This window comes from Anomaloglossus baeobatrachus, chromosome 4 (assembly GCF_048569485.1).
Source record: "Anomaloglossus baeobatrachus isolate aAnoBae1 chromosome 4, aAnoBae1.hap1, whole genome shotgun sequence".
Taxonomy (NCBI): Eukaryota; Metazoa; Chordata; class Amphibia; order Anura; family Aromobatidae; genus Anomaloglossus; species Anomaloglossus baeobatrachus.
The window spans coordinates 229,681,643-229,706,324 of record NC_134356.1 but is presented as its reverse complement, the minus strand read 5'-3'; the positions used below and the strand labels follow the sequence as shown (position 1 = coordinate 229,706,324).

The 24,682-nt window shown below is 50.5% G+C and overlaps 1 protein-coding gene across 1 annotated transcript in view; it reads right to left on the bottom strand.

The window, feature by feature from the left end:
* Positions 1–24,682, bottom strand: part of STAB2 (stabilin 2) — a 273,355-nt gene that overhangs the window by 104,692 nt on the left and 143,981 nt on the right. The window contains exons 27-30 of the mRNA XM_075344716.1: positions 23,093–23,188; positions 22,793–22,840; positions 16,028–16,164; positions 8,927–9,041 (exon numbers count right to left, since the gene is read on the bottom strand). Of these exons, the coding sequence (XP_075200831.1) occupies positions 8,927–9,041; positions 16,028–16,164; positions 22,793–22,840; positions 23,093–23,188 (396 nt within the window). The remainder of the gene's footprint in view (positions 1–8,926; positions 9,042–16,027; positions 16,165–22,792; positions 22,841–23,092; positions 23,189–24,682) is intronic.

The following is a 24,682-nucleotide window of genomic DNA, read 5'->3' as shown; positions in this document are numbered from 1 at the left end:
CTCTGCAAGATCTGCAGCAGAGAAAACTGTGATGTTATCACAACTGCTTCCCCCAGTAAACAAAGTGATACATAGCTGGAATCAGGGTCACTACCCTTACATTATGCTACATTAAACCCCTACAAATTCCGTTTACCTCCTTCAAGACATATGACATACTTGTGCGTCATATGACAAATCTTTTGCTTTTATATGGGCTTGCACACTGAGCCTGCATCTTTCACTGCACATGACGGCTGATTTATATATACACAGTACAGACCAAAAGTTTGGACACACCTTCTCATCTTTAGAACAACTATTAGGAGGAGACTTTGTGCAGCAGGCCTTCATGGTAAAATAGCTGCTAGGAAACCACTGCTAAGGACAGACAACAAGCAGAAGAGACTTGTTTGGGCTAAAGAACACAAGGAAAAGGTGAATGGATGGAATCAACATGGCTGGTTCCCACCGTGAAGCATGGAGGAGGAGGTGTGATGGTGTGGGGGTGCTTTGCTGGTGACACTGTTGGGGATTTATTCAAAATTGAAGACATACTGAACCAGCATGGCTACCACAGCATCTTGCAGTAGCATGCTATTCCATTCGGTTTGCGTTTAGTTGGACCATCATTTATTTTTCAACAGGACAATGACCCCAATGTCACGCTCCCCGGTCCCCGTGCTGCGCTCCTCGGTCCTCGTGCTGCGCTCCCCGGTCCCCGTGCTGCGCTCCCCGGTCCCCGTGCTATGCTCCCCGGTTCCCGACAGCACGCGCCGCTCACCACTCCCGCTCCCGGTTCTCCTGGTCCTTCTCCCTCGCCAGGATCCTCCAGGCGTTCCCGCTCCAGGCGTCCCTCTGCATCACAGGACACCCTGCCCGGCACTCCTGCTTCCTCAGCGCTGCTTCCTTCCCTGGTATCTGGCACTCAGGCCTCGCGCATGCGCGTTAGGGTGCGCGCGCGGTCATTCACCCTTTCTTAAAGGGCCAGCACCCAGAAACAGGATATTGGCTTGCAGGTACAGGGTATAAGAGGATTCTTATTCCAGGTGGGCGGGGCCTGTTCTACGTGTTTGTTAGACTAGGAGTTCAGGTCCCCGTATTGCTTTGCTCTGTATTAACCCTGTCCTGTCTCGTAGAGCCTGTCCTGCCACGCCAGCCGCTCCGAACCACGTCCATTACAGTACCCTGACGGTGACTTCGGCGGATGTTCCACCACCTCTGCAGCTCCGCCAGTCTCCAGTCCCTGGTTCCGTTGGGTGACCCGTCCCATCGCTCAGCAGGTTCCGGATCCCGCCTGACCCTTCAACCCGGCCTTGGACCCTGAGCCTCGTCACCCGGACTACCGTCCAGAACTCCGTGTGTTCAGCAACATCCACCTTTCCAGCTCCCCTACGGACTGTCTGGCTACCAATAGTGCTTCGGCTGCCGTGCATCAAGACCCTCTGGCGGGGTGACCGGCCTGGCTGCCTCCTCAAGGGAAACCGGTGTACGGTCCAGAGTTTCCACCACCCGGACGTAACAGCTAGAACAGGCCATGGATCCCGCCGAAGCACTAGCGGCCTTGCAGCAGGAACTCGTACGACAGCGCGAGACCCAGACCCGCATGCTGTCCTTCATGTCTTCTGTGGATACCCTCCTGAACACGCTACAAGCAACGGCCACGTCCTTGGCATCTCAGGTTTCCACTGCACAATCCACGGCCGCAGTTCCTGTGGCAGCCTCCTTGGATGCTTCCAAACTCCGTTTGGCCTCACCACCCCGGTACGCCGGAGATCCCAAGACCTGAAGGGGATTCATAAATCAATGCTCCCTCCATTTCAAGCTGCTGCCGCACCTTTTCGCCTCTGACCAAGCCAAGGTCGCGTTCATGATGTCCCATCTAGAGGGGGAGGCACTGGCTTGGATGAACCCCTTGTGGGAGAAGGAGGATCCGGTAACCACCGACATCCAGGAGTTCCTGCAGGCTTTTCGTAGCACCTTTGACGAGCCCGGACGCGCCTCCGCGTCTGCCTCCTCCCTCCTCCGGCTACGTCAGGGGACTCTGACGGTGGGCCAATATGCGATTCGTTTTCGTACCTTGGCCTCGGAACTAGGGTGGAACAATGAGGCCCTAACCGCCGCCTTCTGGGAGGGACTCTCGGGTCGTATTAAAGATGAGCTGGCTGGTCGTGACGTGCCTTCCACCCTGGATGCCCTGATTGCTCTAGCTGGATAATTCTTTCGGTCTAATATAGCGCAAAAAGGATATTTGCTGATATTAATTATTTGAACTTTATTGAATAGGCACTCCTATTATTACAACGCGTTTCAGCAGAGTTGCTTTCATCAGGTAAAATTACTACTCCTATTTTACCTGATGAAAGCAACTCTGCTGAAACGCGTTGTAATAATAGGAGTGCCTATTCAATAAAGTTCAAATAATTAATATCAGCAAATATCCTTTTTGCGCTATATTAGACCGAAAGAATTATCCATTTACCCCCTCCCTGTTGGGAATCGGTATTAGCAGCAAAGGACCTGCTGACATATCAAAAAATCCAGCTGGTTAGCTGGAGGAGAGAGGAACAAGAACCTGATTTCCATGGTGCCGGTGGAAATCAGTAGCCGACAACGATACCCACAATCTGGATGTTGGAAGCCTGGACATAGGATCTGTTCGGAGGAACTCCAGACTGATTAGCCTTCACTGAAGTTGTGTGGGGGCGCACAACCAACAAAGGTGAGCAATTCTAATTTTTTAAACGCTAAAAGGATTCCACGGGTGCTTCTCATAGTGCGCTTGTTTTATTATCTATTTAACTGATTGCTCTAGCGACTCGAGTGGATCTTCGCTTTCAGGAACGATCCAAAGAGGTGTCCCGCGAGAGGCGTCCGATAAGGCACTCCTCTCCACCCCAGAAGTCCATCGCTCCCCAGTTGGCTTCACCTGGCGCGTCTACCTACGAGCCCATGCAGATTGACCGCCTGAGGCAGTCTGAGCAACGCAGAGCAGAACGACTAACAAAGGGTCTCTGCTTCTACTGCGGTGATGGCACACACCTGCTACGCTCTTGTCCCGAGAAGCCGGGAAACTCCAAAGCCTAGGCTTGGTAGGAGAGGCCACCCTAGGTGCTGGGACTCTCTCAGACTCCGTTACCTGGACTATTCAAGTCACTACAGAAGAGACCCGGTTCACGGCAGAGGCGTATCTCGATTCCGGAGCAGCAGGCAACTTCATCCAGCAGGCCACGGTGGATAAGTACCAGGTGCCTGTCCTCCCACTAGAAAAACCGCTGGTGATCGCCTCTGTGGATGGGAGACCCCTCTCTGACACCGTCTCACTGATCACCAAGCCTGTGGAAGTACGGATCGGTGCCCTGCACACCGAAAAGATCACCTTCTACGTCCTCCCGCGCATGTCTCATCAGATCCTGCTGGGACTCCCATGGTTACGGGCACACGAACCGTCGGTCAGCTGGAGTACAGGTGAAATTACCCGATGGGGCTCCTCGTGTCACGAGAGATGTCTGAAATCCATCCAGCCCATCCAACGACCTCCGGTTCCAGAGTCTCTACCAGGACTACCTTCTGCCTACTGGTCCTTCTCGGACGTTTTCGATAAAAAGGAGTCAGAGGTACTACCGCCTCATCGTCCCTACGACTGTGCCATCGATCTACTGCCAGGAACTACGCCTCCTAGAGGAAGGATATACCCCTTGTCCCCTGCTGAAACACGGGCTATGTCTGCCTATATCACCGAGAGCCTGGCTAAGGGGTTCATTCGGAGATCTTCGTCCCCTGCCGGAGTAGGTTTTTTCTTCGTCAAGAAGAAGGAAGGTGATCTGCGCCCTTGCATTGACTACCGGGGATTAAACCAGATCACCGTAAAAAACAAATACCCTCTGCCACTTATCCCCGAACTATTCCATCGGCTCCGAGGAGCTCGTGTATTCACCAAGTTGGACCTCCGTGGGGCCTATAACCTGGTTCGCATTCGCTCTGGAGACGAATGGAAGACCGCATTCAACACTTGGGATGGGCACTACGAGTATTGTGTCATGCCCTTTGGTCTGTGTAATGCTCCGGCAGTCTTCCAAGAATTGGTGAACGACGTGTTCAGAGATCTCCTCTATGTCTGTGTCGTGGTATATCTGGATGACATCCTGGTCTTCTCTCCGGACCTACAGACCCACAGAGAGAACGTGCAGCTAGTTCTCCAGAGGTTTAGAGAGAACCGTCTGTACGCCAAGTACGAGAAGTGCGTCTTTGAAAAATCGTTTCTTCCCTTCCTGGGTTATGTAATCTCGGACACTGGCCTGCAGATGGACCCAGAGAAAGTGTTTGCCATCATCAACTGGCCTCTCCTTCCGGACTGAAGGCTATCCAACGCTTTCTCGGCTTTGCGAACTATTATCGTCAATTCATCCCGCACTTCTCTGCCTTGACTCCGCCTCTCTCTGCCTTGACTAAGAAAGGAGCTAATCCTAAGGACTGGCCACCGGCGGCCGATGCCGCGTTCTGCTCCTTGAAACAGGCGTTTGCTTCTTCCCCGGTTCTCCATCGCCCTGAATTGAACCGACAGTTCACCTTAGAGGTAGATGCCTCCTCTTCAGGAGCCGGGGCAGTGTTGATGCAGAACTCCTCCTCCGGAAAGATGGTCACTTGTGGATTCTTCTCCAAGAGCTTCTCGGCACCCGAACGCAACTACACCATCGGGGATCGGGAACTACTGGCCGTTAAGCTGGCCTTTGAGGAATGGCGCTACCTCTTGGAGGGAGCGGTATACCCTGTGATCATATACACGGACCACAAGAATCTGGAGTACCTGCGGTCAGCCCAAAGACTGAACCCGCGACAAGCCCGCTGGTCCTTGTTTTTTGCTCGATTTGATTTTCAACTCCATTTTCGGCCTGCGGATAAGAACGTGCGGGCAGACGCTTTGTCCAGGTCCTTCGTGCCCATGGAGTTGGAGGAGGAGACGTTCCAGCCCATCATCAACCCCAGTAAAGTCATTCCGGTGACTCCTGTCGCTCTAACTCAGATACCCCCTGGGAAAACCTATGTCTCAGATACTGACAGACAGAGAGTCCTGCACTGGGGCCATGCCTCGAAGATCGCCGGCCATGCTGGTCAGAAGAAGACTTGGAGTACGATTGTCCGTCACTACTGGTGGCCGTCCCTCCGTAAAGACGTCGCAACCTTCGTCTCAGCCTGTCCATCCTGTGCCCGGAACAAGACACCCAAGCACCTACCATATGGACGTCTTCTGCCTCTGCCCATTCCTTCCGTTCCGTGGCAACATATTGCAATGGACTTCATTACGGACTTACCCTTATCCTCCGGACACACGGTCATATGGGTTGTGGTGGATCGCTTCTCAAAGATGGCTCTCTTCGTTCCCATGGCCGGGCTGCCCTCTGCCCAGGAGCTAGCTGACTCCTTCATACAGCACATATTCCGATTGCATGGCTTCCCCGCACACATTGTGTCCGACAGAGGAACTCAGTTTACCTCGCGCTTCTGGAGGGCTCTCTGCAAACATCTGGGAGTATCCTTGGACTTTTCTTCGGCCTACCATCCTCAGTCGAATGGCCAAGTGGAACGGGTCAATCAGATCCTGACCTCCTTCCTGCGCCACTACGTCAACATCCATCATGACGATTGGTCCACGCTCCTACCTTGGGCTGAATTCTCCCACAACCAACACATCAGCGAGTCCACCTCCAGCTCTCCCTTCCAGGTCGTTTACGGACTTCAGCCTTCTGTTCCGTTGCCAGTATCCTCGGCTTCCGATGTCCCTGCAGCAGATGCTCTGGTTCGGGACTTCTCAGCTATATGGAACTTTGTCAAGTCTTCCCTAGAACGTGCTTCTTTGCGGATGAAGAGACATGCGGACAAGAGGCGCCTGGATCTCCCGTGTTTCTCCCCAGGTGATCTGGTCTGGCTTGCATCCAGATATGTCCGATTGAAGTTACCATCGTACAAGTTGGGTCCTCGTTACATCGGGCCGTTTAAAGTCATCAGCAAGATTAATGCAGTCTCCTACAAGCTGCAGCTCCCGGCCACGATGCGGATACCCAACTCCTTCCATGTCTCCTTGCTCAAGCCTGTTGTCCTTGGTCCCTTCTCCGCTGGTCTCGGTACTTCTCCTCCTCCCATCGCTGACGATGACATCTATGCGGTAAGGGATATCGTGGCCATGAAGACCGTGCGAGGTCGACAATACTTCCTGGTGGACTGGGCGGGTTATGGTCCCAAGGATAGGTCCTGGGAGCCCCGGGAGAATGTTGGCACTCCTCTGATTCGTGCCTTCCTGTCCCGGTTGCGGGGAGGTGGGCATGGGGGAGGGGGTACTGTCACGCTCCCCGGTCCCCGTGCTGCGCTCCCCGGTCCTCGTGCTGCGCACCCCGGTCCCCGTGCTGCGCTCCCCGGTCCCCGTGCTATGCTCCCCGGTTCCCGACAGCGCGCGCCGCTCACCACTCCCGCTCCCGGTTCTCCTGCTCCTTCTCCCTCGCCAGGATCCTCCAGGCGTTCCCACTCCAGGCGTCCCTCTGCATCACAGGACACCCTGCCCGGCACTCCTGCTTCCTCAGCGCTGCTTCCTTCCCTGGTATCTGGCACTCAAGCCTCGCGCATGCGCGTTAGGGCGCGCGCGCGGTCATTCACCCTTTCTTAAAGGGCCAGCACCCAGAAACAGGATATTAGCTTGCAGGTACAGGGTATAAGAGGATTCTTATTCCAGGTGGGCGGGGCCTGTTCTACGTGTTTGTTAGACTAGGAGTTCAGGTCCCCGTATTGCTTTGCTCTGTATTAACCCTGTCCTGTCTCGTAGAGCCTGTCCTGCCACGCCAGCCGCTCCGAACCACGTCCATTACAGTACCCTGACGGTGACTTCGGCGGATGTTCCACCACCTCTGCAGCTCCGCCAGTCTCCAGTCCCTGGTTCCGTTGGGTGACCCGTCCCATCGCTCAGCAGGTTCCGGATCCCGCCTGACCCTTCAACCCGGCTTTGGACCCTGAGCCTCGTCACCCGGACTACCGTCCAGAACTCCGTGTGTTCAGCAACATCCACCTTTCCAGCTCCCCTACGGACTGTCTGGCTACCAGTAGTGCTTCGGCTGCTGTGCATGAAGACCCTCTGGCGGGGTGACCGGCCTGGCTGCCTCCTCAAGGGAAACCGGTGTACGGTCCAGAGTTTCCACCACCCGGACGTAACACCCAAACACACCTCCAGGCTGTGTAATGGCTATTTAACTAAGCAGGAGAGTGATGGGATGCTACGGCAGATGACCTGACCTCCACAGTCACCAGACCTGAACCCAATCGAGATGGTTTGGGGTGAGCTGGACCGCAGAGTGAAGGCAAAAGGGCCAACAAGTGCTAAGCATCTCTGGGAACTCCTTCAAGACTGTTGGAAAACCATTTTCGGTGACTACCTCTTGAAGCTCATCAAGAGAATGCCAAGACTGTGCAAAGCAGTAATCAAAGCAAAAGGTGGCTACTTTGAAGAACCTAGAATATAAGACATATTTTCAGTTGTTTCACACTTTAAATATTTCATTCCACATGTTTTAATTCATAGTTTTGATGCCTTCAATGTGAATCTACAATTTGCAGAGTCCTGAAAATAAAGAAAACCCTTTGAATGAGAAGGTGTGTCCAAACCTTTGGTATGTACTGTATATATATACATTTGCACAGTACAAACCAAAAGTTTGGACACACCTTCCCATCTCTAGAACAACTATTAAGAGGAGACTTTGTGCAGCAGGCCTCCATGGTAAAATAGCTGCTAGGACACCACTGCTAAGGACAGGCAACAAGCAGAAGAGACTTGTTTGGGCTAAAGAACACAAGGAATGGACATTAGACCAGTGGAAATCTGTGCTTTGGTCTGATGAGTCCAAATTTGAGATCTTTGGATCCAACCATCGTGTCTTTGTAGAAAAGGTGAACGGATGGACTCTACATGGCTGGTTCCCACCGTGAAGCATGGAGGAGGAGGTGTGATGGTGTGGGGGTGCTTTGCTGCTGACACTGTTGGGGATTTATTCAAAACTGAAGCCACACAGAACCAGCATGCCTACCACAGCATCTTGCAGCGATGTGCTATTCCATCCAGGTTGCGTTTAGTTGGACCATAATTTATTTTTCAACAGGACATTGACCCCAAACACATCTCCAGGCTGTGTTAGGGCTATTTGACTAAGAAAGAGAGTGATTGGGTGCTACGCCAGATGACCTGGTCTCTACAGTCACCAGACCTGAACCCAATCAAGATAGTTTGGGGTGAGCTGGACCGCAGAGTGAAAGCAAAAGGGCCAACAAGTGCCAAGCATCTCTGGGAACTCCTTCAAGACTGTTGGAAAACCATTTCCGGTGACTACCTCTTGAAGCTCATCAAGAGAATGCCAAGAGTGTGCAAAATAGTAATGAAAGCAAAAGGTGGCTACTTTGAAGAACCTAGAATATAAGACATATTTTCAGTTGTTTCACACTTTTTTAAGTATTTCATTCCACATGTTTTAATTAATAGTTTTGATGCATTCAATGTGAATCTACAATTTTTAGAGTCATGAAAATAAAGAAAACTCTTTGAATGAGGAGGTGTGTCCAACCTTTTGGTCTGTACTGTATATATATATATATATATATATATATATATATACACACATATATACATTACAAACCAAAAGTTTGGACACACCTTCCCATCTCTAGAACAACAATTAAGAGGAGACTTTGTGCAGCAGGTCTTCATGGTAAAATAGCTGCTAGGAAACCACTGCTAAGGACAGGCAACAAGCAGAAGAGACTTGTTTGGGCTAAAGAACACAAGGAATGGACATTAGACCAGTGGAAATCTGTGCTTGAGATTAGATTTTTTGATCAATCTCTTTATTCATCTGTAATAATTTATTTGATCAGCTATGTATATGTTTGATTTTTTTAACCTGTAATTTACCCCATTTTCTTTAGAAAGTTGAAGAAGATTGCGATTGAGAGAGGTAACCAATACGTCAGAGGATGATAAGTTCTTGATAGCTTCATAACTGTAGATTTCAGACAAAATGTGATGCCTAGAAATAACAACGTGAAACATTTGGGTTAATAATCTCTCACAGAAGTTACAGAGTCTGAACAGATCACATTAAGCTGTCATTTTTACAAATTTTCTTTATAGAAGATTCCTGAAAAGAAGAACTGCATTATTTGTATAAGATTAGGGATGGTAAATTTTGACATCTACTATCAATATGAAGTCACATATAGTGCTACTGCAATGACTTATCTATGAGATTTATTATTTTTCCGTACATCAAGGACGCTGCCATCTTGCCTATTTATTGCACGTAGAGACACGGATGTTTACTGACTTTCTCCGTATAATTTTCTGGGCCTGCTCTGTGATATGTGCAGAAGCCTATGTACAGGGAGGAGGAGAGGAGGAGTGACCATTTCCTATTGGTAATAGTAGATACTGTGTTAGTACATTAGCATATAAAAAGTCATCTGATTTTCATACAGAAAAAAGGGGAATTTTCCATCCGTATTGTCATCTATATGATCATCCATATCGCATACATTTTTACACATCAGCAGATATTAAAATTTACAAAATCAAATACAGTTTCCTATGTTAATAATTGCAATGTATCCATAAAAACTGAATGGTTGATCAGTATGGGATCCACTTTTTTTTTTCGTACTCACAGACTTGAATATATGACTCTTACTAGCTGTAGTACCCGACGTTGCCCGGGATAGTAACTGTCTCTTTGTCTCTCTCTCAGTCACTGTCTGTGTGTCGCTGTCTGTCTTTCTCTCTGTCTGTCTCTTTCCTTGTCTGTCTGTGTCTATCTCTGTCTGACTATTTCTATCTCTGTCTGTATTTGTATCAGTCTATCGGTCTCCATCTCTGTGTCTGTTTGTCTCTCTCTATCTCTGTGTCTGTCTCTATGTGTGTGTATGTTTGTCTCTCTCTATCTCTGTGTCTGTCTCTATGTGTGTGTCTGTCTGTCTCTTTCCCCGTCTGTCTCTTTTCCGTCTGTCTTGGTCTGTCTCTTTTCAGGTCTGTCTCTTTTCCGTCTGTCTTGGTCTGTCTCTTTTCAGGTCTGTCTCTTTTCCGTCTGTCTTGGTCTGTCTCTTTTCAGGTCTGTCTCTTTTCCGTCTGTCTTGGTCTGTCTCTTTTCAGGTCTGTCTCTTTTACGTCTGTCTTGGTCTGTCTCTTTTCAGGTCTGTCTCTTTTACGTCTGTCTTGGTCTGTCTCTTTTCAGGTCTGTCTCTTTCCCCGTCTGTCTCTTTCCCTGTCTGTCTCTTTCCCCGTCTGTCTCTTTCCCCGTCTGTCTCTTTCCAGGGCTGTGTCTTTCCAGGGCTGTGTCTTTCCAGGGCTGTGTCTTTCCAGGGCTGTGTCTTTCCAGGGCTGTGTCTTTCCAGGGCTGTGTCTTTGCCCGTCTGTCTCTTTGCCCGTCTGTCTCTTTCCAGGGCTGTCTCTTTCCAGGGCTGTCTCTTTCCAGGGCTGTCTGTTTCCCCATCTGTCTCTGTCTGTGTCTCTGTCTGTCTGTCTTTTTCTGTCTCTCTATCCATCTCTCCACCGACATCAAATAACCTCACGCATAAGCTTCAACTAACAGTTTATTTTGTTCCTATAGCAACCACTAACAGTTGCTATTAATAACCTATAGCTCCCAGCTCCATTCAGTTTAATGGCGGCAGGATTTTAGAGACTAACTGTAAAGCACGGGGTTAAATTTTTCTGTCAAAACATAGTCTACGATGCTCCCTGGGTCACATGAGGTGTCTGTGCAAAATTTCGTGATTGCAAATGCGACGGTGCGATTTCCTTTAGCGGACATACACACACACACACACACACACACAGCTTTATATATTAGATTTGAAATATGGAAGAGACTAGAGCATGCTATGATATTTTTGGTAATTGCGGTTCGGGTTCATTGTGACATCATGTGAGCCCCGCGTGCAATCACTGCTGGCTTCTCTCTCCAAGCCTTTGGACCAATGGGCAGTCGACAGGAAGTGAGTGTAGCCGTCACTTCCAGTTGATTAACTAATTTGTCTGGAAGGCGGGGAGAGGGAACCAGGCAGTGATTGGACGCTTGGCTTGCGTGACATCACAATGTCACGTGAGCCCTGAACCGTGATTACCAACAGCACTGGAACAGCGTCTGTACAGGTGGTGAGTACAGGGTGTTTTATTTTTACTGTGGGAAACAAGTGGAATCAGAAGGAGTTATCCTAGTAGTGGACACCTCCTTTTAAACAATAGGTTATTGCTGATGATACTGTTGCGGGCGCGGGCCACTGCCGCTTCTCTCTGGGGGCTTGCTCGGATCCAGGTTCGCTGCTGCGGCTCGAGTGGTAACCGGACCCGGGCTCGCACGGCCGCCCGTCCTCACAACCGTCGAAAAGGGAGATATTTACAAGGGAGGTGTTGTGTCTGTGACGCCACCCGTGGGTTGCAGTGAGGGATGGTGGCACCGCCGCTGCCTGGTGATGTGGCGCCCGGGGCTGATGGAGCAGGGCAGCAAGATGGGATCCCCTCCACGGGTAGGAGAGGTGTAGTCCCGGGGCCTGATGATCGAACACGGGAGTGATGGCTGCAGGAGGTGGCGCGCCGGGCTGGACAGGGGGACGATGGTGTACTCACAGTTTAGTAATTTCACACAAGTCCAGTAGTAAACCAAGTTGCCAGTGGCCGTCTGCCTTAGGAGGGTGCATTCGGGTCCCACACCCAGATTGATGAACAGGTATCCCTTCCTCCTGCACTTTGTGTTTGTCTTTCCTTTTTGGACGACTTTGCTTGGAACGGAGAAGTCCACCAGAAAGTAGATGGGTTTATTTACAAGACCCAAGAAAGTTTTTGGGGCAGTTTTGCCAGTTCAAAAGCCATGGTCCATTGTCAACGTTAAAACAGGAGGGTAAACATCAGCAAACTTGTAGAAGGGTAGCCGGGATCCGCTACCTACTTCTTATTCTATTAAACAATCGGGGGTGGGGATGGAGGCCGGTACTATCTTTCCTACTATCAGGGTATACTGGTCACCTTCCCAGGTGTACCGGCTCCACTCCCCACACCGGTAACAACATATATTTATTAATTCTGGCCCCTTCTTCCGGTAGGTTTGTGCAGCCACATCCGCCCTTTTCCTCTACCAAGCAGCAATTTCTTCACGGGATTGCCGCCGCTGCCGCTCCCATCGTAGAGTACGGTTCCCGTGCTCCCCTTGCCGCTCGGGAGCTAGGCCTTTGTGGGCCGCCCTCGGCGCCGGCGACGACCGGCCTCTCACACTGCAGTGGGCCCCATCGATCAGTGGCCTGCTCTGCCTCTCTGCAGATGCATTCCCGCTGTTCCAAAGCTGGGACGGGATAGTTGGGAGCGGCTAGCGGCGCGGCTGGGGCAGGCTTCCGGTTGGGTTCCACCTTCGTTGCGGCCGGGTGGACTGTCGGAACAGTTGATATCGCTGTTACAGCCGGGCGGACTGCTGGAGCCGTCGTCATCTCTGTTACGGCCGGGCGGATTGCCGGAGCGGGGGAAGACGCCCTCGGGGTTGCGGCCTGTCTCGGGGCCGGATGGGATGTCATCAAGGTTGTGGCCTGGCTTGGGGCCGAGAGGTGCCAGGCCGGTGAATCAGGCGAGACCCGAGGTCCCCGTTGCCGGGTCCTCCTCTGTACATGGGACAGGTTCCGCTGCTGTTGCTTGGGGCAGCGGGCCGATTGGAGCACAGGCCGCAGACAAGGGTGGCGAGGGAGGCGACGTGGAGGATGGGGGCAGGCCGGACCCCTCAGCCAGTATGGCCGGCTCCTGGGGAACATAGGGGCGTGGGTCACTGCTTACCCGCTCCTCTGAGGCCATCTCCATCTCGTGTGCCCAGACAGCTGCAGCTAGGCCCTTCATTTCGGTTGTCCACCTCGTCAGGATGAAATGTGCCTGGGCCTGAATTCTTCGGCACATCTTCTCCATCTGCTCCTCAATCTAGTCGGCGGTCCCGGGAACGGGACCCTCCACAAGCTGGTTGCCAGACCGCTGAGACATCCTGTCACTCTTGTGTCCAGGAATGGGATTTGGCAAAGTCCTGGTGTCCCTGCCCTTTATCTTCTCGGATCACATGCCGCTCCTCCACCTTCCCCCTTGGTTTTTCGACAGCAGTCTCGCGGGACCCACTATCCTTTGCGCTTCCTGTCTTGGGAGTCACCGGCTTCCGCCCGCGATCTTAGGGGGCGGGGCTTTAACTTTGCGTCCTTTTCTCAGGGAAGAAGATGACAGCGATGTTGTTTTGGCGCCAAAGTTGGCGGGCAAGATAGCGGCAGTTGAAAATTTTCCAACAGTTCACGGTCTACAATTCAAAAGAAGGCGCACGTCATCCAAGTCTACAGATGGGGTAGGAATCCTGTTTATGATGCCAGGTTCGGGTTGTTGCCGCTTCTCTCGGGGGGCCTGCTCGGATCCGGGTTCGCTGCAGCGACTCGAGTGGTGACCAGACCCGGGATTGCACGGCCGCCCGTCCTCACAACCGTCGGAAAGGGAGATATTTACAAGGGAGGTGTTGTGTCTGTGACGCCACCCGTGGCTTGCAGTGAGGGATGGTGGCACCGCCGCTGCCTGGTGATATGGCGCCCGGGGCTGATGGAGCCGGGCAGCAAGATGGGATCCCCTCCACGGGTAGGGGAGGTGTAGTCCTGGGGCCTGATGATCAAACACGGGAGTGATGGCTGCAGGAGGTGATGCGCCAGGCTGGACCGCGGGACGAAGGTGTACTAACAGTTCAGTAATTTCACACAAGTCTAGTAGTAAACCAAGTTGCCAGTGGCCGACTGCCTTAGGAGGGTGCATTCGGGTCCCGCACCCAGATTGATGAACAGGTATCCCTTTGCACTTTGTATTTGTCTTTCCTTTTTGGACGACTTCGCTTGGAACGGAGAAGTCCACTCCCGGTTATATGTGTGTTGGGAGCTGTGGCCCGCGAAAGCTGACCCTTGGGATTTCAGTGGGTTCTGGCGGACACCCTATTACCCGCGTTGGGCTTCTGTTTCGCTCTATCTGGGCGGTTAATGGGGCAAAGTCTGGAACCTTGTCCCCGGCTGGTTAATTAACAAGGGGGCTTGCAACCGTCCTCGTCCTAGAGTCCAGGCACCCAGACTGTGCACGGCCTCCGGACCGGATTCCCGCTGTCGGCACCGGTCAGCTACGACCCTGCCCCGGTCCACTTTAGGTCTCTACTTTAGGACCGGATCTCCGTCGCCTGTGGCCCTGTTCACCATCTGCCACCTAGCCGGTTAGTCCAAGGGCTCCTACCCCTGACTACTCTGCACACTTTGCTCCTCACACGTCAACTGTCAAAACTGATCCACTGTGTTCCCGCCTCTGACACCTCAGGACACCTAGATAGGTGTTCACAACCGCCTGATCCCGCCCACTGGTGTGTCCCTATTATCATGAGGGGGTGGCTAGGGTTTAATTGCTGTGTGTTATGTCTGAGTGTGGGTTTCTGGTGGTAACAAGGAGGATTAACTCTTTTGTGACGACCTGGTTTTGCCAGGGCGTCACAATATATTGTCATTAAAAATTTTTTGTAAGTGCAAAGCCTAGTAATATATAATTATCAAGTAGTTAAAAGTAGCACAATAATTATCACCAGTAATTACCAGATGAGTTAATATATGGAACCTAAAGAGATCAGTACAAGGTGGTGGAGACAACCTTATTTTCTTCTGTTGTGATATCAATGTCTTTGAACCTCTACACTACTCAGCACAAATCTACTATGAAATATCTGGTCAGTTTATGAAAATATCCACAATATTGTCTTGTCAACCTAAGCACTTAGGCGGGCTTTGCACACTACGACATTGCAGGTGCGATGTCGGTGGGGTCAAATTGAAAATAACGTACTTCCGGCATTGCATGCGACATCGTAGTGTGTAAAGGTTTGATGATACGATTAACGAGCGCAAAAGCGTCGTAATCGTATCATAGGTGCAGCGTTGGCGTAATCCATAATTACGCTAACGCGACGGTCCGATGATGTTCCTCGCTCCTGCGGCAGCACACATCGCTGTGTGTGAAGTCGCAGGAGCGAGGATCATCTCCTACCGGCGTCACCGCGGCTTCCGTAGGATATGCGGAAGGAAGGAGGTGGGCGGGATGTTTGCATCCCGCTCATCTCCGCCCCTCCGCTCCTATTGGCTGCCTGCCGTGTGACGTCGCTGTGACGCCAAATGACCCGCCCCATTAATAAGGAGGCGGGTCACCGGGATCGACGTCCCAGGACAGGTGAGTCCATGTGAAGCTGCCGTAGTGATAATGTTCGCTACGGCAGCTATCACAGGGATATCGTACCTGCGACGGGGGCGGGGACTATCGCGTGCGGCATCGCAGCATCGGCTTGCGATGTCGCAACGTGCAAAGCCCGCCTTACTGTCACAAGTGTTGCAGGTATGACACAAATAAGTAACAATTCAAGTATTGCAGAATTGTTTTATCTTTTACTCTGTATGAGGAGGTGAAAAGTATCATAAAATTAATAGACTACATTCTGTTGTCCAAATAAATATGATCTATCCTCTATATTTCAGTACTCTGCAGCAAAAAAACCCCCTGTGATTCTATCATAATCGTTGCACCCAGTAAATTAGATGACACAACCTTGGGAAATAAGTGTCTGTCCCTACATCATGCTGCTGTCAGATTGCATAGCAAAAACCTGCTGACAGATTCTCTCTAAAGGTCAAGTTGTATCATCTACCTTCTGCTGTGAAAATCTAACTCCCAACAATTTGTTGTGTATTTTTGGAGCGTTTTCGAGTTCAATTGTATTATTTCAAAAACATTGCATGTTATAGCAATTTATTTTTTGTATTTTCCACATAGACGATGCTATGAGACTTTAAAATGAATGGACTTTTTACAAGTGTTGGAAATACTAGAAAAAAAAAATATAAAATTAGACCATTTGAAATACAATAAAGTTTAATTAAAAAATGTCATTTAGAAAAAATTGGTGTGACGCAGATACTGAAAATAAGAACGGAGTTATTTACTTACTTTAGTAATATCGGTGCGTTTTCTTTTTTCGTCCAGTAAATCTTATCCTCCTTTTTCATAGTGTCAAATGCCCGTCGAGATGGGACAAACAAAGTGATGTTTGCAGATTGAGAAACCAAGGCTTTTGTATTGGGATCCTGAAATTGAAGTGACTGAATGTGAAACAGCTTTTCATGAAATGTTACATCTCTAATGAGGCTTAATACTATTATATACAGAGAAATGAACATTTATGCCTCATGTGTTTGATGCGTCTCTGACTCTCACACCAACTTCTCATCTCGCCCCCTATCTGTCAGTGTCCCACAAGGTTCAGTTCTAGGACCACTCCATCTACACCTTTGGCCTGGGACAGCTCATAGAGTCCCACGGCTTTCAGTATCGCCTCTACGCTGATGATACCCAGATCTACCTCTCTGGACCTGGTATCACCTCCCTACTAACTAGAATCCCACAATATCTGACTGCTATTTCAACCTTTTTCTCTGCTCGATTCCTAAAACTGAACATGGACAAAACAGAATTCATCATCTTTCGTCCTCCTCACTCAACCCCCCACCTGACTTATCCATCAAAGTCAATGGCTGCTCACTCTCCACAGTCCCACGTGCTTACTGCCTGGGAGTGACTCTAGACCAGGGGTCTCAAACACGCGGCCCGCGGGCCGCATGTGGCCCCTCAGGGTAGTTCGTGCGGCCCCCAGGCCCGTGCCCCTGTTCACTATTGCGGCCGGTGCAGGGGCCGCAGCCACTGTCTGCACTGTATGTCAGATGAATGTGTTGTCGGTGCTGCGCTCTCGCGCCGGCAATACAATCATCTCACATAAATCACTGACAGTGACACTGCACCTGCCGCGATAGTGAACGGGGGCACGGCCCTGGGGGCCGCACGAAGCAAAGATGAGGCAGCTGAGGGAGCACGGGACAGGTGAGAAGAATGGTGTGTGTGTGTTGGACGTTAACCCCTTAGCAACATATGACGTACTGGGTACGTTATGGCTCCCTGGTACTTAAGGACCCATGACGTACCCAGTACGTCATGGCGAAAATGCAGCCCCGGTGGCTACGATCGCTGCAAATACCTTAGATTCGGGGAGGAGGGGACCTCAGGAGGGGTGGTGTCTCCTCCCCGGACCTACGGAGGCTGCAATTGGCTGACGAACGCCGCTCAGCCAATCACAGCCACTAATGTTTCAGCCATTAAAAATCGCTGAAACATTGAAATCCAGCCAAGATCAGTGCAGCTGTAGCACTGATCATTGGCTGTGTTTCACCCGCCCCGAGCTCTGATTGGAGAGACCGGCCTTGTGACCGATCTCTCCATTCACTGTGGATCTAGGGCCGCAGACCACTCCCCTCAGCTCCACTCCGGAGTCTGTGGAAGGTGAGTGGAGCTGCTGACCCATTACTACAGGATGGGGACAAAGTGCGCACATTACTATGGGATGGGGATAAGGCTGGGGACATTACTATAGGATTGGGCCATTACAAGGATGGGCACAATACTATAGTATGGGGACATTACTATAGGATAGGGACTAGGATGGGCACATGACTATAGAATGTGGACAAGGCTGGGGACATTACTATAGGATGGGGACAAGGTGGGCACAGTACTATAGGATGGGGACATTACTACAGGATGGGGACAAGGTGGGCACATTACTGTAGGATAGGGACATTACTACAAGGGGACAAGGATGGGAAACATTACTATAGAATAGGGATAATGCCGGGGACATTACTATAGGGTGGCACATTACTAAAGGATGGGCACATTACTATAGAATGGGGACAGTACTATAGGATGGGGACATTGCTACAAGGGGACAAGGATGGGGAACATTACTATAAGATGGGGGACAAGGATGGACACATTACTATAGATTGGGGACATTACTATAGGATGGGGACAAGGATGAACACATTACTACAAAATGGGGACAAGGATGGGAACATTACTTTAGGATGGGGACAAGAATGAGCATATTTCTATATAGTGCTAATTGTAAGACTATTAGTTACAAGAAAGGAATAAAATATATATATATATAAAAAAAAAATGTTTATATTTAAACAAAGAATGCGCACGTTTGCTATAATGAACAAGTGAAAATGTTCAAAATCAGTGATCCCAAGGTGTGTAAAAAACAATAAAATATATTATATATGGTACCAATAAAAATGTCACTTTGTCCTGCAAAGAATGCGGCCCCCCAAATTATTTTTTTTCCTCTGTGCGGCCCATACAAACAGCCGAGTTTGAGACCCCTGCTCTAGACTCTGCTGTCTCTTTCAAGCCACACAGCCAAGCCCTCTTCACCTCCTGCCGCCTCCAACTCAAAAATATTTCCCAGATTCGTACATTCTTTTCCCAAGAAGCTGCAAAAACCCTAGTGCATGCCCTTATTATCTCCCTCCTGGACTATTGTAACCTCCTGCTCTGTGGCCTCCCTTCTAACACTATTGTACGTCTACAATGTATTCTACACTATCCGTATGCAATGCATTTTATTTTTCCAAACAGTTACAGGACCATTTACAGTGTTCTATGCTAAAGAAGAGTAATGTATCGGTAAAAATCGGATGGCATGCGTCGTGTCGTGTGTCATCCATTTTTTTCTTGCACCCTTTGACTTGCATTGGCGAGTCTCGCGTGAAATATGCAGCCATGCGCAACATGCTGCTATTTGCTCCTCAGGCCGAAAACAGCTGAGGAAAAGTTGCAGATCAACACTGCCTTAGGCCTCCGACACGCATCCGTGCCACCGGTACGTGTTTGGTACATTTTTGCACGTACTAGTGGCACGGAGACACATAGTCCAATGCTACCCTATGGTAGCAGGAAGACACACGTAAAAACACACGGAACGTGTGTCCGTGTCGTTTGTACGTGTGTGCGTTTTCCAATACGCTCGACATGTCCGTTGTTCGCCGGCATCACGCAGGCACGGCTTTGCTAAAGTCAATGGGTGCATGCCTGCACGGACGGCACACGTAGCATGTCCGTGTGCTAGACGTACCGTCGATGTGCGTTTTTAGTGAGCGATGTGGGTCAATCTATTTTTTATGTGGTTGTCAGTCAATCTCCCTTTTCTTCTGTGGTTGTCAGTAATTATCCCTTTGTCGGTCTATATCTCCCCCTGTCTCATACTTACGCATCCCCGATCACCAGCGCGGCGAAGAACAGCTGTGCAAAAGATACGGTGGCTTTAACTATTTTGAAAATGCCGGCCGCTCATTATTCAATCTACTATTCCTTGCTTCCCCCGCCAACCGGCGCCTATGATTGGTTGCAGACAGACACGCCCCCTCGCTGAGTGACAGCTGTCTTACTGCAACCAATCACAGCAGCCGGTGGGCGTGTCTATATTGTGCCATAAAATAAATAAATAAATAAATAATTAAAAAACTGGTATGCGGTACCCCCCAATTTTGATACCAGCCATGGTAAAGTCACACGGCTGAAGGCTGGTATTCTCAGGATGGTGATCCCCATGTTATGGGAGCCCACCACCCTAACAATATCAGCCAGCAGCCGCCCGGAAAAGCCGCATCCATTAGATGCGACATTTCCAGGACTCTACCCGACTCTTCCCGAATTGCCCTGGTGCGGTGGCAATTGGGGTAATAAGGAGTTAATGGCAGCAGCCCATAGCTGCCACTAAGTCCTAGGTTAAACATGGCAGCCGTCTCCCCAAGATAACTTCCATGTTCAACCTGTTATTAAAATTAAATAAACACACACATTAAAAAAATCCTTTATTTACAATAAATAAAACAAACAAACACCCTCGTTCACCAATTTAATAAAACAAAAAAACCCATCCAGGTCTGCCGTAATCCATGGATGTCCCACCACGACGCTCTCAGCTCTGCTACATGAAGGTGACAGGAGCGGCCACTCACAATGACTGCTCTCTATCACCTCCAAGCAGCAACTGTAGTGAGCCACGCGATCACCGATGACATCATTCAGGTTACTCGCGGCCACCACTGGATCCTCCACCTGTGACAGCGAGTCACCCAAGTGACTGAAGTGAGTTGCGTGATCAGCGAAGAAGTCACAGGTGAGTTGTGGTGTCGGGTGGGTGACTCCAGCTAGCCGCGGGTAACCTGAGTGACGGCAGCGCTAATGTCGCCGCTAACTTCAGTTACTCAGGAGATTAGCGGACACCGGTGATTCCATCACGGATGTCCACTAATCAGGACGCCACACACAGACAGAGCCGTGGTATGACAATGAATTCAGGTGAGGTTCACCCGAGTTCATTCTCATCGCTCGTATCTGTATGTGTCGACTGTCAGCGGGTATGTAGCAACGACATTTTACAACACACACAGATCAACACATACGGACACCACACAGACATTACACGTACGCATACACGGATAGTCCACACGCACACACGGCAAGCATACGCCATCACACGGATGTCACACGTACCAGAGAAACGCCCATAAAACACGGACCCGAAAATCGGAACATGAGACACGCACGTTTTTTATGCGGAAGTGTGTTTCAGGCCATATTGAGTAACAATGGTGCGAGTGCAATGCAATTTAATACTGCACTGCACTCAGTGGGAGTGAGGCCTAAAGGCCGCTTTACATGCTGCGATATTGGTCCCCGATATCGCTAGCGTGGGTACCCGCCCCCATCTGTTGTGCGACATGGGCAAATCGCTGCCCGTGCTGCACAACATTGCCCAGACCCGTCACACTACTTACCTGCCCGGCGACGTCGCTGTGACCGGCGAACCGCCTCCTTTCTAAGGGGGCGGTTCATTTAGCGTCACAGCGACGTCACAGCTGCGTCACTGAACCACCGCCTATTAGAAGCGGAGATAAGTGGGACGTAACATCCCGCCCACCTTCTTCCTTCCGCATAGCGGCTGGGAGGCAGGTAAGGAGAGGTTCCTTGTTCCTGCGGTGTCACACGGAGCGATGTGTGCTGCCGCAGGAAAGAGGAACAACCTCGTTACTGCTGCAGTAACGATTTTTGAGAATGGACCCCCATGTCACCGATGAGCGATTTTGCACGTTTTTGCAACGATGCAAAATCGCGCATAGGTGTCACACGCAACGGCATCGCTAAAGCGACCGGATGTGTGTCACAAATTCCGTGACCCCAACGAGATCGCATTAGTGATGTTGTAGAGTGTAAAGCCCCCTTAAGGGAACATATAGCATTTTCTTTGGTACTTTGTATGCTTCTTTGAGGCACCATATTTCACCCTAGAAGCTATGTTTCGTTTGGAAAATATCCCCATAATATTACATTAGACAGACACACTTTTATTTTTTCTTATAGAAATAACATTTTTTGGACTATAAGAAGCATTTTTTACAAAGAAAAATCGTTATGTGCATTTTATAGTTGTGAGGCAGATTACGTATATGGTCCAAGAGAACATTGACATAGCATTGCTCGCGATCATTAGGAAAACTATGCACAATTCTCGCTATTCCAGCCCCAATCAGTCTGAACTCTTGGTGCAGGCAGAAGAAACAGCTATCTGGACTTTCATGTCACTAAAGCTGCTCAGTTAGGCTGGGGCCACACGGGGACTACTGCGATCCCCTTGCATGAGACTCGGCTCGTGCTGGCAGTACAGCAGAGCCGAGTGTCATGCGTGTGTCCTTGCAACTGAGGTCCGTTCGTGCGAGCAGACCTCAGCTGCGGGGGGCGGGCCGGCACTCAGGAGGGGAGGGAGGGATTTCTCTCCCTCTCTCCTGCGTAGTCAGCTATAGCCATTCTCGCATTGCACTGGCAGTACACCGGTGTACTGCGAGTGCAGTGCGATTTTTCTCTCGCCCCATTCACTTGAATGGGTGCGAGAGAAAGAGTCTCGGATTACAATCGCAGCATGCTGCGATTGTTTTCTCGGTCCGATTAGGGCTGAGAAAATAATCGCCCATGTGTGCTGACACACAGGCTAGAATTGGTCCGAGTGGAATGCGATGTTTTATCGCACGCCACTCGCACCGATTTTCTCGCCGTGTGGCTTAGCCCTTATGGTCCTGATTAGATGATAGACCTTTCAGGTCACATGCCTTAAGACGTGCAAAATATGTTAGTGTGGAGACTTAAGCAGTGATGTGTTCGTGTGTTGTTAAGGCAGTGCTGTGTGTGTAGATGTGTAGATGTAGCAAAGCTGTAAGTGTTAATGGTGCAAAGTTGTGTGTGTATATGTAGCAAAGCTGTGTGTATGCACTTGTAGCAGAGTTGTTTGTAGAGCAGAGATATGTGTGTATGTGTGTCTATGTGTGTGTGTGTGTGTCTATGTGTGTGTGTGTGTGTGTGTCTATGTGTGTGTGTGGTGGAGCTATGTTTGTGGGCAAGTAGCAGATAGCAGAGCTTTGTGCGTAGGTACAGCAGAGTTGAGTTTGCATCTCTTGTATAGGCAGCAGTGATGTGCATATGTATGCGATGAGAAAATGTACATAATGTGTGTTGTAAAGCTACATATGGTGTAGGGAAACACTAACAATAAAGCTGCTAATTCTACCTTAATGCATTGAAATTAGTGATATTGACCCCTTTACACTGCCAGGGAAGTTCTAATCAGTTTTCAATTAATTTTAATGTTTTTCCCTTTCTCTACTATCTAACCCTGGGGTGAGTCTTATGGTAAGGTGCGTCCTATAGCCCGATACATATGATATACGAATTCTGTGTGGAGACATATGGAAGTACAGTATGTACTGGGCCTCATCTTACTGGTCTTTTAATAGCATTATCAATGCAACATCTCCAACTTACATTCAGTAATTTATTAAATTCGGAGGCTTCTGGAAGCGATGCGACCACCTAAGAGCAAATAGAAGATATATTACATAGTGTATATATAAAAAAAAATGTTTTTTGCATCTATATGTTAACTCTTTATTTTAAAAAAGAGAAAAATACAAGATGCAGAATAAAAATAATAGGAAAGAATATTATTGTCATTTTGATAAAAATATTTTGGGCTGAACTTAAAAACTGTTTTTCTTGTGATCAATGACAGTAATAACTTGATATCTCAGACCGAGGTCCCATTGTAGAAACACAAATACTTACATCTGCTACGCTTCCATAGCAGACTTTTCCATCACCTTGATACCCTTCTTTACACACACACTCCCAGAAACCAGAAGATAGTTTTTGACATTTTGCCTATAATAAAAAAACTGAATGAACATTTGCCAAATAATTGTATATCTAGCAATAATAGATAAAGGATTAATAGTTTACTGAAAGAAAGCCATGGAACCCATAGGGTGGAGGGGCGACATGACTAGAGGGAAGGGAAGGAGTGATGGGGTTAATGGAAACAGGAATGGTTTGTTTATAAGGCAGAATAGAGGGATTGGTGGGTAGGAGGAGTTCCCTGGAGGAAGAGGTGGGACAGTTGAGGGGTGTAAGTAAAGGACCTTGACTTACCCCCCTCTCTCTTGACTTCCGGATATGGAACGATCTGACTGGAGAGGTTCCTATAAGGTGTCAGGACGTCACCTTCTATTTCTCCATGGAGGAGTGGGAGTATTTAGAAGGACACAAAGATCTGTACAAGGACGTCATGATGGAGGTTCCCCAGCCCCTCACATCACCAGACTTCCGGATATGGAACGATCCGGACGTGCGACAGGATGGCTGCTATCCGGGACCAGCGGATTCATCATGGCAGTGCACGGGCCCCTGGCAGCGCGGTCCCACGTCTTGGCTGCTGGGGGTTAACCCGTTGGCACTTTCCCCTCGCTACCCTGTCAGCTGCGGGCGGCCTCCCCCCCCCTCCCTCATCTCTCAGGTACTGGCCGTGTGCGGGGGGAGCGAGGAGGAGATGCGAGAGCCCCTTCGGGGACCCTCCGCGGTAGTGACGTGGGGCAGGGCAGTACTTAGCTGCTGCTCCGGCCGCGGGAGGAATCTCCGTCCGGGCCGCGGCAACCGGGAAGGGGGCGTGGCTAGTCTGCGGCCTACTTCCGGTCCGAGCCGCGGCCTGGATTGCTGGATGCGGCGGCTCCCGGACGGGGAGAGCGCCCGGCTGTGACAGAGGCCAGCTTTACCCCTCGCGGACGGCGGGGGGGGGGCCGCGGAGCTGCAGCCAGTGGTGGGTCCGGCACCAGGGCAGGCGGGCCTGGTGCGACGGGCGCCCAGGAGGCGGCGGTGAGTGGGGTGACAGCAGGGGCCCTGCAGTTTCTGCTTGGTCACCCAGATCAGGGTGCAGCTCCCGGCCGCGGCGGTCTCCCCCATGAGGGGGAGGGCCCAGCGGACAGAGGCTTTCACGGGCCCAGGAGGGCTGGATGCGGTGGCTCCTGGCCAGGAGAGCGCCCGGCGAGGACGGAGGCCAGCGTTATCCCCCCCCACCGTGGGTGGAGGGGGGGGGGCCGGGGGGCTGCAGCCAGCAGGGGTCCGGCACCAGGGCAGGCGAGCCTGGTGCGACGGATGCCCGGGAGGCGTCGGTACGTGGGGGTGACGGCGGGGGCCCTGCGGTCCCTGCCTGGTCACCCAGAGCAGGCATGCAGCTCCCGGCAGCGGCGGTCTCCCCCAGGGGGGGGAGGGCCCGGCGGACGGATGCCTTCTGGGCCCAGGAGGGCAGAAGGCTGGCGGCTCTGGATGGGAGTCTGCTGGCAGCGGGTCGGGCCACAGGTACCCCCCCGACCTTGCAGGCAG